Raw genomic sequence first — 16,178 nt, forward strand, 5'->3', positions numbered from 1 at the left:
GTGAGGTTTGTTCAATGAATTTGATAAATTTTCCACCAAAATTTGGTAGTGTTCACATCCAGCATATTGCTTTCAAAGAATTTTTGACCCATAAACATAGAGCACAAATGTCATTTTAGTTAACCACTCTTATATGACTTCATTTTCATAAGGTAAGTTGACAAAGGAACCACATTCTCATTAGATTTAATTCGATCTTCATAGACTTCTCGAGATATCCTTAAAAAAGTTTTATAATAGCAAGCGAAGGAATTGAATGAAATTGTAGCTAAGACAATTCTAATGCCTCACAACAACAAACACAGTATAATCCCACAGGTGAAGTCTACCTACCTACGTATCCAAGAGCCATTCTAGTCAACGTCTCGCTATAATTATGTAGTACAATTATACTGACATAAATCCACAGTATAAACGTTGGTTAATAACATGAGAAATATAAATTAAAACTTAATCCTACTGGTTATGCATCATCAAAACTTGCAGGCTTTAAATGTTTGATGTTCAAAAATTTCATGTGACAAGAATTGAAATGAAAAAACAAACAAACAATGGACTAAAGTTGAGAGCTAAAAAGAAATTTTGTCATACAGCTTTGATACAGTCATATACATGGATGTATAAGTTATCACAGAAATCTACTTGGGATGTACTCATTAATTCTAAGAGGGTAACTATAAAACTCCTCATTTCTGCTATCTCCTTTCCTCCTCTGGAAAGGAACCAACCACGGAATACCTCTATCGTCATATGAGTGTCTTGCTTCGAGTGTGTTGTCTACTACTGTCCCGACAATCGTTGCAACAGTAGGAGGTGAAGAGAATATTGTGTTCAATATGTCATTGAACTGCAAAAAACATCGGTCAAGTTTCAAGTTTTAGGTTGTCAATGATGGTGTAAAAGATTCATTAGGTAATTGCAAGTACAACTTATTATCCTAAAATCTACTGTCAAATGCATATCGCAAAATTAAAAACGAGGGATCATGTGAGAGTAATGGTTCTTACCCATCCAGCTGGAGTTCTAACAGGTCCATGACCAGCAATATCTGTGTTCATCACAAAGTATTGAGGTATAGATATACCGAGGAATAGAGAGACACCGAGCACGTATATATTCCGCATGGAGTTTTTGTTCGCAAATTGGATGAAGGAAATACCAATAGCAGCTGCAGAAAACATATCCCTTCTTTAGTTATTGTTAATAAGATGACGCGAAGATTAACAAGCTGCTAAGGGAGAAATCACTTACCTACTATACCGTATAAGATGCAGTAGATAGCTGCAAATATGGGCAAAGGAATTTGAGCAAAGAATGCTCCGAATTTTCCTAGATAATAACAACTTATGTTAGTCACTGCTAGTCGTAAAACATAGTTTGAGATGAAGAAAGAAAGGGACAGGGTGGCGGAGAAATGGAGGGAGAGAGAATGTCAATACCAAATATGGAGAAGAAGATCATGAAAGCAGTAGAAATCTGAACAACTCTTCTACTCCCAACACGAGTTAGTCCCAGAAGGCCGACATTTTCACTGCAGTTTTGTATGATGCGTAAATTAGGAATGAAGCGCCACAATATTAAAACTTAAGTAGCTTTAGGCTGTAGCCTACACCTGAGTTCTCGGATGGTATGTAGTGTAAAAGACTTAGAACAAGATAAACTAAATCTAACTGAGAAGCATGCCGTTGATACTATATATCAACCAAATTGATCAAAACCCTTACACAGATGCAGTAGTACCAACAATAGCACCAAAGAACCCGTCAAAGAGCTGTCCTATACCCTGGATAAGAAGCAAAGCACAACTGAACAACTTTCTAATGAAGAGTTAATTGGAGGGGCTAAATTAGAAGAAAAATTGTGCTCAAGTGAAAAGGCATTGCTGAATCACTTGGTGGATGTCGCACCTGTAAGCCAATGCTTCTACTCACAACATGCGCCGGAGGGGGTGTCGCCCCTGCAAGCCTTGATGCAGCATAAAAAGTTGCTGTTGACTGCAAATAAATATTTGAGGTAAATTTGAAAGAGATCATAACAACTTAGTGAATGCCACAAACAATTCAGGTTCGGATCAATGCAAGATCAAGAAGAATATACACATAAGACTTTAAGGTGAACTAATTAGCTAGAGGGAAAGGAAACCAAGTGATTATAGCAGAAAGCAATCATGGGGTGTGGTTCTCTCTAAACCCATAATTTGTTAGCGGAACCAAATACTAAAACTCGTGTTACTAAAAGAAAATTTAATACAAAGGGGAATGAACAAAATTTAAAATTAAAAGTGAACCTCTGCTGCTGATACAAGTGCAGCACCCATCATTCCAAAGACATTGCTAGCTCTGAATATAGGAGTCCCCCACTGAAAAGGGTAAGGAACTTTGATCCTACACGCAGCAAAACATACATGTCAGAAGAAGACAGAAAGCTGAAGACATTGTCATTATTTAGTCCAGCTGAGTACCATGGAGCCGATGACAAGAGGAACGAATGGTCAATTCGGCAGTTCATCTTAGTTTGCTCCTTCACATGGTTGTAAGCACCGGCAACAGTAAGAATAGCAGCAAAAGCCCAGATAAACCCAATGCAGAGTAGCAAAGCAAACCTTTCAAGTATGGATTGGGCAACTGGATGAACACGTTGCATATACTGCAGATGACTTGACCAACATTACAATCTTCCAGTAAAGCAAAAGAAAATCGAAAATACAGTCAATGAAATCATATATTACCTGCTGAGAAATGACAAGTAGAATTAACATGGGAAGGCCAATCTCTATACAATCACCCACCTGATCAAATTATAGCATCATAAGGAAAACTGGATGATGTTTATGCAACTCTTTGAGCAATGAAGATTTTAGATAGACATTTGGGGTAATACCTGAGGAAAACCCCTACCAAACAAACCAAGACCTACAACACAGACAAGTGGCGTAATGACAACAGGACTGAAAAACCTGCAGAGAAGTAGGAGGATGACATGTCATTCTTTCAACAGGAAAAGTAATACAACGATGAAACATAATGGGAAGGCAATGGAAAGACGATTCCGAAGTTCAAAACCAAAACTAATGGTTCTTGTAACAAGTATTCAGAAGCAGAAAACACAACTTACCTTGTAAGATTTCCCCACGCTTGGCCATATCCAAGTATTATGTTGATAAAGGACGACACTATAAGTGACCCTTGAATAGCTCTCATAGTGTGCTCGAATCTCTACAAACAACAATATCAGGGTAATACATCAGAGATATCATCTGCAATTACCCACTGTATGAGCATTGACAACATACTTCACATTAACAACACAAAGCCCCAAACTTTGAGGTAAAACACAGAGGAAGTAAAGCCAAAATCTGAAACCAGGGTGCTTAATCAATAGGGACATGGTGAATGTGAGAAGCAGATTAAATTAATTTTTCTGTTTCATCACGAGAGGTAGATCCATGGAAGTAGCATGCTTCAACTGTAAGATTCATGCACTCTGTAATTCCAAGAACATGCATTAAAAGCCTTTTAAGACGCAATGTCTTTTTTGATTCTTCAAACTGTGGCTTTGACTTATCCTAACTCTTAAATGAGATTTAAATTTCATCAGTGTTTCTGCGTATAATCTTGTCTTCCACTATGATGCTTCTGCTCAAATTACAAGTGAAGTACCTATCAGCCTTTCTTTGTACGGGAGAACATCTTGTCTTTGAATATCCTCTATAAACAAAGTACCTATCTCGGAACAAGCTACTTACCCAACAAAAAGTAGTCATCTGGTCGCTCAGTCATGTAAAATATTAAGCTTATCCCCCAAATAAGGGCTTGCTTAACTTAAATTGATACGACTACGATGTTATTAGCACTTTTGTATATGAGAATATCTTGTCTTATACTGTACTGCTTTCCATTAACCTCTCTTTTGCACAAGTAAAGGAAAACTATATTTTTCAGATGAGATTTCCCCACTAAGATCAAGGAATACAAAGAAATGAAAGTTTTGCATTATCAGCAGATTGCTTTAGATATCCACTTTTTTTTATTTAAATCTTTGATCGACTTAAATTGGATCTTTTATCAGTATAATCTGAAATGCGAAAGTCAAAATCCACCATACAATATCAAAGAATTAATATTAGAGTATTAAAGGTAAGGTGACGTATGATTTAAATGAATTTATGCTTTAAGAGTAATCAATGATCTTAGGAAAATTAGAACAAGACCAGACAAGAGTTCGTCAACATAATTCTTGAACCTGCCTATAAATAATCTAACTCTTTGATGACTATTGTCTATGAGTTCACCAACATAATCCTTGGCCAGACGGTCAACACATATTGGCTAGTACCGTCCACCAACAGTGCAAGGTTTTTGATTCTCTATCAAAATCGTAGAAGCTCTGCTACTAATTTGACGGAAGATAATTTATTCATAAACTCAATACATTTCTTTGAGTTCTCTTCCATTCTCCACTACTCTCTGCATTATGAAAATAACTAGCAATATCCGTATTTCTAATATAAAAACCTTCTGTATAATTCTGACTACAAATCCTATTTAGACATGAAATGAATAAACTAATAATATCAAGTCTGAAAAAAATTTGGTTTACTACAACATCAAATTATTCTTCAACAGTGTCTAATCACTGAAATAGGGGGATGGACCTACTAAAGGTGCGATAAAAGAAAAATGATAGGTCTCCATAAAATACATTATACAAGTAATAGAGGTAATACCAAAACAATAAATTTTATTACCTCATGCTCACTCCTGAAATTACTGTCCGAGAGATCGTTAATGACCGACAGAGCTGATATGATGTAAGCAAATGACGGACCCATCACAGTGGGAAGTCTTGTGCCAAAAAGCGTTTGCAGAAGAGTATTCACTCCTGAAGTGAAAAGTAAAGACTGGATAACTCGAGCTTTGTCACCCTGCTCATAAAGATAAAGAGCTCACAATGTCAATATTACATCGAAAAGGTAACTCCAATACAAACAAGGGAAATGGTAGAGATATACCGGACCCCCACCCATCTGAGGTACCAGCACGGTGGCAATCATTACTGTTGTTCCAAGCATAACTATGTAGTGTTGAAAAGCCAGCAAAACAGTTTGTGCTGCAAAATTTAGAATCATGCAACTGATTAGAGAAAAAGACCAATAACATAGTCAGGTTTCAGAATCAGCAACTCATTTACAGGTGGTGAAAACTTCAAATCATACAATCATTTTATGGGAGGATAAGTTAGATCATGAAATTGTTACGGCCACAATTTTCCGAAATTCTTTTATTTCTTTATGTGATAACAAAGTAAAAATTCCAATTTACAGGAACAAGGCGAATAATCAGAGAAGTGATTGCTCAAGTGGGCCATATGCAGCATAAACAAGGCAACTACAAACCAGATCTTATTGCTCAATAGGGAAACCTTTGTTCTATCAAAGTATATTCCTCCGGATGGTAAAATACAAGAATTGTCCTTCAGCTAAATAACAGTTGATGTCGAGGCAATCTAGCAATGGTTAAGAGGATCTTTTGTCGTTATGAGAATTCAGTCATTCCATGGAGAGACTGAAACTCCTTTTGGTTGGAAAATTATATATTGTATGAATGCAAATTTCACATTTATGGAAAGCCTTCCATTATACATTCTGCATCTTAAGAAAGAAGCTTGACACCACTCAACTCCCCATAAACAGTTTGATTTAAGTCTTCCGATGATAGACAGCTCCCCCAAGAGAAAAAGAGAACATGTTACAACTCAATACTAGAAACAAAAGAATTTAACTCGGCGGTCAGAGCAATCTCAACTCCAAACATTGGAGGAGCGGGGAGCTTTCTAAAATCACCATGCTACTATGATTCCAATTCCTTCACCTGACGATAGTCAAAAAGCATAAGCACCAATTGACTCACATGAAAAAGTGACCATTACATGTCTCGGACGATTTAGAAGCTATAATGAATTTTAATCGATAATGTCTGCAAAGACTCTTCCTTTTCCTCATTATCATCGAATCCCACTACCCTTAGAAGCGATTAAGCTAATTAAGATGGCCTACGTCGTTTCAGAAAGTGCCTCCCTCATCCTCTCCTCTTTTTGGAAGGTAGCGGCCTTTCATCTATCTAATCTTTGGCTCATCTGAATAGCTTTAAATTTGTTTGTCTGTATAGTACTCAACGCGCCATATTAAAATTTGCGACCAAAGTGCAGCAGAAAGTGTAGATCCAACCATGCAACGTCACATCCCATGCAAAAGAAGAAAACTTCCAACAGGCTTATCTGATTCTACTATTGCACATGAAATGGAATCTTCACTGAATACATAGCTCACATTAACTATTGATGACAAAAATGAGTTGAGTGAGTAATGGGAGTAAAGCTTGGGAACCGACGTCAATATAGGACTATAGGATCACGGTATGGGGATTAGCTCAATTTGGCAACATTATTGGCGTATATGTGATCAATCCCATTCTATCCCGCTTGAGGAAACCTCCAAGTTATCAATTCTCCCCGTCGGAAGGGAGACTTAGCTCTTCAGCAATTCATCATTCTGACAGTTAATCTTACTATAACCGGAACAATTTAACCTCTTCTGTTTTTGTGATTGTCTCGCAATAAGAGCGAACAACGCTAGACCATGTGGAAAATTGGCATCAATTTATACCAAAGAACAGGAACAGAAGGACTGCTGGAAAGAAGCTTTACTTTTTCAAAGATGACACTATCACACAAACTCCAACAATCAGAAAACTGAAACATATTTTAAAAAACATAAAAAGGTTGAACCTTTAGGAATACTTTTAGATTTTAAAATTCACTCAAACCATGAAAATGAAAACACAAACTTCACAAAAAGGCGGGTGTCAATTTTTTCATCTTTAACTTTACAAGTAGATTCTTCTTCAGCACAAAAAAACACATTAATATTACAAGCAGTACTTCCAGATTTTAAAATTCACCCCAACCAAAAAACTAAAAACAAAAACTTTACAAGAAAAAACATCAATTTCAATCCCAATACTTTAAGATAATAAAATTCACCCAAATCCAAGAATGAAAAAGACACAATCTTTAACAAAACAAAGTGTCAATTTTTCCTCTTTATCTTTTCAGTAAGGCATATATAGATTCCACTATAAATAGCTAAAATTAAAGAAATGAAAAAGAATACTAACGCCAAGAAGGATTTGAGTGTATGCAGTAGTGAAGCTGAAGTAGTTGCTCTGCCGGAGGAAACATAGGTCCTCTTGCTGAACCAAGTGGCATTGCTGGTGGCGCCGCCGCCTGTTGCGGCGGTGGCTGGTGGTTGTGTTCATGATTATGTGTCTCCCCCATAATTTTCTCTCAAAAAAATCTACAAGATAGGGCTAAAGGTTGAATCTTTAAACTTAGTTAGTTTTCAATAATCAGCACCGACATGAAATCTGAGCTTAAAAATTGAGTCTTTTTTCCCTTTTCTTGAAATGACTAGCATTAATTACTATAGTAAGTAAATGGAATTTAAATACTCAAGATCAGATTTTGAGATTAATAAGTACTGAAACATGCAAATTATAGACACCCCATTTTTTTATTTTATTTTTTTAAATTTTAGTACTATATAATATAATTTTATTTATTTCTGACAAGAGATAAGAGGAGGGAAAAAGACTACATTTTTAACGTAAACTGGTTAAGGTATTTGTTATTTTCGAGGAACATAACGCATAGCATGGGAACGAAGGAGACATCCCGCGTGGGTTCCACGAACTTCGATGTCATACTTTCTAAGTACCCTTGATTCTTCACTTATTTACGACATTGACATTCTTGTAAAAAATTTTAACGCAAATTATTAGTTTCATATTTGAGTTAAATCGATTTTGCGACTTGAGTGAATATATACTCCCGAAAATTCTCGTCATGTTTATGGTTATTTTCAATAATTCTTTTAGTTTTTATTAAGAATTTCAGACTTTCACAACACTTTGAGACCATTTGATACGTCAAGTGGCAAATTAGAGATTTAGTTAATTAAATAAAAAATATTTTAAAGCTGTTAACAATTGAGAAACAAAACTAATATTTTGCGTTAAATTTTAAGGGTGTTCTCAATACTTCTCTAATAAATAATAAAAAATTTAGAATATAAAATCTTACCTAATAATTTCATCATTATAGTTTAGGAGATATTTATGCTTGATCTCTAAAATAATAATTGATATAAATAAATTTTAATTAGGACAATAGAAAGGGCTTTAATGGAAGAAAATAGTCGCACAATAAAAAAAAACCCATCATTTTCTTAATTTTTTTTGTTTTTTTTTGAATAATTCTAGTTTGAATTGAAATGATGATGGTGTAAGGGCTAGGGGCAATAATTAAAGGCAAAGAAAATGAGAAGAAAACAAATTAGGAGCTAATTTAAGTACTTTTTTCCTGTTAAGTGTCTGCCATTAGCAAATAAAGACAGAGACTTATCTTCTCCTAATTACCCAAACTCTTCCATCAAATTCACAAAACATATCTTAGCATTAATCACATTAAAAAATTTGATACGACACATGAAATGATCAGTGAACTTAAATTACACACGTCAATTATAATCTTGCAATATGAGTATTATACTCCTAAATCCTAATCTCATCAAGATTACTAATGTGTTTAGTACTTTTTTAATTTTTTTTTATTAAGAGTCACATGTTATATAAGAATTTGAAATCAGTTGTTATGTTATATGATAAATCGGAGATGATTGAAAATGTATTTAGATTTAGTTAGCTAAGTAAAAATATATTTTTAAATCTGTTAATTATTCAGAGACGAAACTAATAATTTACGTCAAATTTAGACGATTTTCCAGCACTTCTCCCTATTGATTTCATGACAATGTTAGTAATGGCGTTAAATTGTAAATTTGCAACAAAAACAGCTCCAAATTGGGTAAATAATACGATTTGAAACTTCACGCCAGCACGTGGTATTCGTATGGTGTACTTGGAATAATTTGTACTTTGGATCTCACTTTTTATAAATTATTATTCACATTATTTGATCATATATTATATAACTATTACCCGTTTACTCAATTGGAGTTTTACGTTTAGTTCTAATTTTGAATATTCCATACGTATTTGAAATGGTAATTCATGTAAAGATAAAAAGTTATCGAATTTGAGAAATCTAATCAGATTCTCCACTAGAATCAAACATTTATTATCATGTTAAAAGTTCTAACGGATAGTAAGTATGTGACTTTATTAGCAGACATCATATTCGATTATAACTTAAACTCGAGCCATCTATATTGGAAAATTGAAAAACTACAATGCAATTTGAATGAGCAATTCAATCAATTTATAACAAAGTAAAAGTGTAACATTCCGAGTTGACACTATTTGCACGTGAATTGTATTCAATCAATTTATAACAAAACAAAAATTACATTATTTGCATGTGAATTACAATTCAATCAATTTTAACAAAATAAAAATTATATTATTTGCATGTGAATTGCAATTCAGTCAAATTATAACAATTACACCATTTGTATGTGAATTACAATTCAATCAATTTATAACAAAATAAAAATGTAATATGTGACTTTGACACTATNAAATCGCCTGGATAGCGATTTGATTTTTTTTAAAAAAAAATTCACATTTTGCAAAATCGCTGCGGTGGCAGCGATTTTGCTTTTTCCGGTGGAGTAAATCGCTGTTGTACCAGCGATTTTGCCGTTTTGGTTAATATAAAACTTTATATACCGTTTTGAAATTTTTGTTAATATTTTATACCCTTTAGACTCCGAACTCATTTATATAGCAGGTCTTTTTCAAAAATCAAAATATGACTTTTAGAAGACACCAAACACATCGTATATAACCTTTTTTTTTTCCTTCTCAATTTGGAGGACTAGAATAGTAGATTCATTATAATTTTCACTTTTTTGATTTTAGCAAGTTTTGTTTTAGAAGACAAAGAAAGGGAATGAAATTGTTTATAAATTTCTTTAAATGACAAATATTTGATGGGATAATTGAAAATTCAGCTAAAAGTCAAAACACAAATTTTGCTTCAAAAGTTGTACTAAAAGGTCGGCACCGGCCTTTGCTCACATACACATGCACACAAATTGTATTAATTAAATTCAAGTCGTGTGGTATTTGATTTGCTTTTATAAGGTATAATATAATGACACTCAAATTCCATAAATAGACTCTTTTGTCATATATTTATAGTTCACACTAGAGATCTTCAAATAAAATTCACTACAATAAAGTTTAAAGAAGTGAAGGGAGGTAATGCTAAAATTGGAATTGATTTCTCTGATGATCACTCGATTATAATAGGTCATATTTTTAACTTTTTTCAACAAAAAAAAGCCAACTCCTAAAAAGTTATCGTTGTGTGATCACGATACGATTCAAATATAGTTCAGATCTTTCTCAAACCCCACACACAATGAAAGATTAGTGCAACGGACTATCGATGTTAAATTTTAAAGGAAGCCCAGAGTCCCTGATTTGAAGTAGTGATACATTATATATCAAAATCAACTCTAGTAAAGGTTAAGCCAGAAAGAATGTATTAAGCTCTTTTAATGGATATTTAAGACTGTAATATGTCCTGTACCTTTCTTGTTTAAATTATGGACTTCATTGATGATTAAAACAAAACTTACTAATATTATACATCTAAGTTGAAGTATTAGACAGACCTTTGATGTCAATTATTTCATAGTACACTGTAGGGCATTACAAGTCACACTGAATTTCAAACATACAAAGAGCAGTTGGTAAATTGAACTCACAGTATGGGTTGAGATAGAAGGGCAAGAAGGTGGTTTGAGCTAACTCAGGGTACTAAAGTAGTCTGAGGGATACAAAGAAGATACAAACAACATATATCAACCTCAATATAGTGGAATACGACTTACTCTGCGAGAGGATTAAGCATACTACCAACAAACAGTACCACGCCTGTTGCATCTTCTCTAATCAGGAAGAGGTATGGATGATCAGCAACAAAGTCTACTTTCTCTTCCATCATCAATCCTCTTAGTTTAACAACACCAGCAGTTGCAGCTGCAGCTTCTGTTCCCTCTTCATTTACCTCAATAAAGGACTTGTGGAAGATGTTAGAAACATAAAGGTTACTGCCAACGGGGGAGTCTACCATCTCAGTGAGGCCATCACCAGAGAAAGGTAATACCAGGCCAAGCCCTTTCAGAACGTTAGAAGCTTCAAATCCAAATGATATTTTAAATTTGGGGATACGGAATTCACCAACTCCAACCTTTTGATATGGAAGGTGTCGCTCCAAGAATCGGGATTCAGAACTGACCTTGTCTACCAAAGTTGGCAGTCCATCATTGGCATCAGGCAGAAAGAAGTACATGGAGAAACGGCGTCTATCCTCACCTTGTTTATACGGAAGGCCCAACACCTTGAAACCATCAAAAGCTTTTACATATTGCTTCGTCTTGCTAGTCATGAAGGGCACTTGAATAGATGTCCCATTTAGAAGGTGGAACTCACTTTCCTTGGTCACTGATGCATCAAACTTTTCATCCCAGGCTCCTTTAAAGTACAATGCATTTGCAAACACAAGTCTTGTTGAACTGTCAACTGAGTCAGCTGGAAGTATTTCTTTAATAAGCCCACTTGTTTCCTTTGCAGCCCATTGATTCACTTGATTGGCAACCTCAACAGCCTACAAACCATCCAAACTTTTGTAATAAGAATTAATTCAAAGGATTATTTTTATTTTATATTCACTTCAATGCTATCCTTTTAATATGAGTCTAGCTCCAACTGCTGGGTGACTAAGTGTTAATATAGGTCAGTATAACTGTAAAACTATCCATGCTAAGGCTGCAGAGAAACAGAAATGTTTGAAGAGTATAGCCAGTTTTTTAAGCAATGAACGCAGAACTTCTTCGATCTCCAAAGAGGGTAGCGATACATCAGTATTTGAGATTAAAGTGAATGATAAGCATAGTGAAAATATATGAGACACCATTTATTGGCCTGCTGTTTATCACTAGTGTAAATGCATACCCAATCTGTTCATAGTTCAGTCTCCAGCTAAAAGGAAAAGGTACAAATAAAGATAAAAGCCGAAGCCGCTAAATTTCCAATGTCAAAAATATGAAGTTCACTAAAAGTCTTATCTTAGCTAAAAGTAGAAATGACAATCCCTCGAGCATAAACATTAATCAAACTGAATCTCTTATGTAACAAAATATAAAACAGGACTACTTTGGCTGATCCTGCATCTCCTGATGCTACCGAATACAAGGAAAGTAAGTGGAAAGTTGCAATTCTTGTCTTTTACTCGGCCTGATGTTTCTTACTAGGTGAACAAATTGTCTCAATTTACACATACTCCATCTGATGCTCACTGGAAGACTGTTAAATGCCTCATTCCATATCTCAAAAGCACTGCTAACTATGGCCTTCGAATTGCTCCAAGCACCAGTCTAAATCTCTCGGTGTTTTCTGATCCTGACTGGGCTGGCAAACTCACTGATCGAAATTCTACCACAGGTTATGCTAGTTTTCTTGGCCTTACTTGAGTTTGTTGGTCATCAAGAAAACAACTTCCTAGTTCCACCCAGTTGGCTGAAGCTCTCACCATACAGCTTCCAAAAAGCTCCTTTCTTCACCATTTGTTAGTACTTGTTTTATTGCATAGGTTGTATTTTTTGTTCCACCATTTTAGGAGTTTTTGTTATTTTATTTCCCTTGTTTACTGGTTTATCTTCCACCATTTGTTACTATTTCTTAAACTCCGTATCAAGTTAAAACAGACAAATAAATTAAAACGGAGAGAGTACTCGGAACTGAATAACATCAAAATTTCCCCATAAACAACTCCAAAACTCAAATTCAACAGATCTCCTCATATAAGAGTTATCTCATCAAGCATTTCATAACAGAATCAACCAATTATATTTGAAAATTGAAAGAAAATAACTAAATAAAAATGGGGTGTTAAAACTCTAACCTTTTTCTGAAAATCAACAGAAGAAGAAGTAGCCTTATAAACATTGTCCACAATCTGTTTGAAAGAATGCTTAAGAGGCAAAGTCTGTTCAACCCAGACGCTATTAGCAACCGAAAGTCGAGGCCCACCACTAGGGCTACCATCAGCAAAGACAACCTCAACAATCTGAGAAGAAAGAGAGTTTAGTTCATCAGTACACTTCGATTTGAGGAAACTGAGCAATTGGTCACGGGTCGGGCCATTTGAACCCGCTGCTATGAGACCCAACACTACATGGATCGACAAAGGGGAGAAGACCATGTTCGTGGTGTCCCCTTTAACCTCAGTGGAGAAAACATGTTTGGCTAGCGTCAAGGATACGCCTGTTTGGTTGCTGATTGATTCTTGAAGGTCCATTGCTATGGAGATTTTTGAGTTTTGTGAGTGAAGAATTTTAAGAGTCAACAAAAAAGAAATGGTACAGTTGATACACGTTATGAAGTTTGAAATAGTATTAAAAGTCAAATACTTAGCATAGAAGTATGGAATTTGTACCACGGTATCAAAAGGAAAAAAGAAAATTGTTTATAGAAAGGAATAATGTTATCTTCAATTAAATTAGTTTATCGAAACATTTGAGTTTGAGCATATTGGTTTGATTATTATAATAGTGGAGTACATATTTTTGGAGCAATTATTTGGCATGTTGATAAAAATTAGTATTTTAACGTGCTAAATGACCAGAAAAAATAGAAAATGTTTGGAAAGGAAACATGAATGTAACTAACAAAAATTGACGAATGGAAGTAGTGAAGCAACATGCTAAACAACAAGAGGATTCAACAGAGCTCCCATGAACAAAACAGCACCAGCAGTCTCATCTTTCACTAGGAACAAGAAGGGATGATCAGCAACAAAGTCTATCTCCTCCTCTTTAAACATCCTCAATGAGCACCCAAACGAATTCGTAGCTATAGTAACAGCTGCAGCTTCTGTACCTTCCTCGTTCACTTCCATAAACGACTTGTGAAATACATCTGTAACTACCAGAGGCAAATTCTCGCACACCATCTCAGTGAGACCGGCAGTAAAAGGTAATGTGAGGCCGAGTCCCTTTAGTCAAGCTTAGGAGTGTTTTAATTAGTACTAGGCACAGGGACGCCAAGTTTGGAGTGTTTTCACCACTTCACTCTTCTTCGTTGCTTGAGTAGGCTAACCATCTAGAGGATTCATCACACTTCCAAGGAACAATACGACACCAGTAGATTCATCTTTTATAAAGAACAGGAATGGATGATCAGCAACAAAGTCGATTTCCTTCTCAGTAAACAAAGACATGGGCATTATTAGAGTAACCGTAACAGCTGCAGCTTCGGTGCCTTCCTCATTTACCTCAATAAAGGACTTGTAAAAACTTTTGAAACAGAGATATTCTCAGGTGAAGTGGAATCAACCATCTCAGTGAGACCACCACCGCAGAAAGATAACGTGAGGCCAAGTCCCTTTAGAATGTCGGAAGCTTCAAACTCGAAAGTTATTTTGAATTTAGGGATAAGAAACTTGCCTACACTAACTTTTTTAAAATGGAACGTGGTGAGTTAAGAATCCAGGTTCTGTACTGATTTTGTCAAATAAAGCGGGCAATCCATCATGTGCATCTGGAAGAATGAAGTACATTGAGAAGCAACGCGTATCTTTGCCCTGTTTATAAGGAAGCCTCAATACTTTAAAGCCATTAAATTCTGCTATGTGCTTCTTCTTCTTGCTAGTCATGAAGGGTACTCGAATAGGCAACCCATCGAGGAGATGGAACTCGTGGTCTTTTGTTTCTGAAGCATCGAACTTCTCTTTCCATTCTCCTTTGAAATATAGTGCATTGGCCAAGATCAGCCTTGTCATGTTGTCCACTGCATCACGATCAAGAATCTCTTCTATGAGACCATTTGTCTTCATTTTAGTCCATTGATTGACTTGATCGACAACTTCAGCAGCCTTAATCAAATTGGCAAGACAAACATGGAACGATAGAATTAGACATTTCATATTAGTAATTGCAGTCATTTGTATTCTTATCACACAACGTTTGGAGGCTTATAAAAGGGACATTGGTGCACTAGGCTCCCCTGATGTGCGTGGTACAGTGAAAGGCTAGACCATAAGAGTCTATTCACACAGTTGTATCTTGCATTTCTGCAAGAAACTGTTTTCACAGATTGATTTGATGACCTCCTCTGGTCACACGACAACAACTTCACCAGCCACACCAAGGTTCCCTTCGTTTGGAGGCTTAAAAAGTAAGACAAACAAATTGAAGCGGAGAGACTAATATTTGTATGAAAGAATAAGGCCTAACCTTATGTTGAAAGTCAACATACTCTGAAGCCGCCTTGTAAGCATTATCCACGACCTGCTTGAAAGAAGGCTAAAAAGGAAGCCTTTGGTCGATCCAAATGCCATTAGCAACGGACAATCGTGGACCTCCATTGGGGCTGCCATCAACAAAGACGAAACTGGAAATATGTGAATAAAGAGAGTTGAGTTCATCAATGGAATTGGACTTGAGGAAACAGAGAAGCTGATCCTGAGTAGGTCCATTAGAGCCAGCAGCAATAAGGCCAAGAACTATTTGCATTGAGATAGGAGAAAGCACCAGGTTGGTATCGCCTTTAACTGCGTTGGAGAAAACATAGTTAGCAAGCACGAAAGAAATATCCGTCTGGCTGGTGAGGTGATGACTCATGAAGATCCATATTTGCACTCGAAGAAAAAGAAGAAGGAGGCTTAGTTAGTAGAATGAATGATCACAAAGTTGAAAGGTTTGCAAGAATTTATATACTATACTGTTACTTAACAGGTGGGGTTTTGCATTAGAATTGATTCAGTACACAGGAAGTAATCAATGGAAGGAACGCTTAGCACTGACTTTCCACAACAAAAATCAATTATTATATGGTCAATAATGTTGATTGATTGGGACCAACAGAAGTTGTTAGACGGAAACAACACCAAAATAACACGGAGAAGGAAAGTAGAGCATGTGCCACCAGGGGTTGACTTCAGAGTTAACCTGTTGTTGCCGAAGCACATAATAATAATGACATTTTGCATCTCTATTTAAGGATTTGAGTCACTCATAAACAGTTACTATCTCAAGAAATCGCACTCATCTGTATTCCAATTTTTTTTTAAACAAAGAAAGTTCTATGCAT

The 16,178-nt window shown here is 35.6% G+C and overlaps 2 protein-coding genes and 1 pseudogene across 2 annotated transcripts; all 3 read right to left on the bottom strand.

Moving 5' to 3' along the window:
* Positions 1-480: 480 nt before the first annotated feature.
* Positions 481-7,692, bottom strand: LOC107015617 (nucleobase-ascorbate transporter 3). The gene is made up of 14 exons (XM_015215944.1): positions 7,176-7,692; positions 5,012-5,109; positions 4,748-4,924; positions 3,115-3,215; positions 2,881-2,956; positions 2,729-2,788; positions 2,462-2,646; positions 2,288-2,384; positions 1,908-1,994; positions 1,725-1,783; positions 1,440-1,531; positions 1,252-1,329; positions 1,008-1,168; positions 481-847 (listed from the first exon to the last, which is right to left on the bottom strand). Exons 1-14 carry the CDS (start codon positions 7,333-7,335, stop codon positions 629-631), a joined length of 1,650 nt encoding a protein of 549 aa, XP_015071430.1. The 5' UTR covers positions 7,336-7,692; the 3' UTR covers positions 481-628.
* Positions 7,693-10,644: 2,952 nt separating this feature from the next.
* On the bottom strand, positions 10,645-13,578 carry LOC107015585 (serpin-ZX-like). The gene is made up of 2 exons (XM_015215899.2): positions 12,991-13,578; positions 10,645-11,694 (listed from the first exon to the last, which is right to left on the bottom strand). Exons 1-2 carry the CDS (start codon positions 13,384-13,386, stop codon positions 10,915-10,917), a joined length of 1,176 nt encoding a protein of 391 aa, XP_015071385.1. The 5' UTR covers positions 13,387-13,578; the 3' UTR covers positions 10,645-10,914.
* A 165-nt stretch (positions 13,579-13,743) lies between these two features.
* LOC107017053 lies at positions 13,744-16,062 on the bottom strand (annotated as a pseudogene).
* Positions 16,063-16,178: the final 116 nt, after the last annotated feature.

The sequence above is a fragment of the Solanum pennellii genome, chromosome 4, assembly GCF_001406875.1.
Source record: "Solanum pennellii chromosome 4, SPENNV200".
NCBI lineage: Eukaryota > Viridiplantae > Streptophyta > Magnoliopsida > Solanales > Solanaceae > Solanum > Solanum pennellii.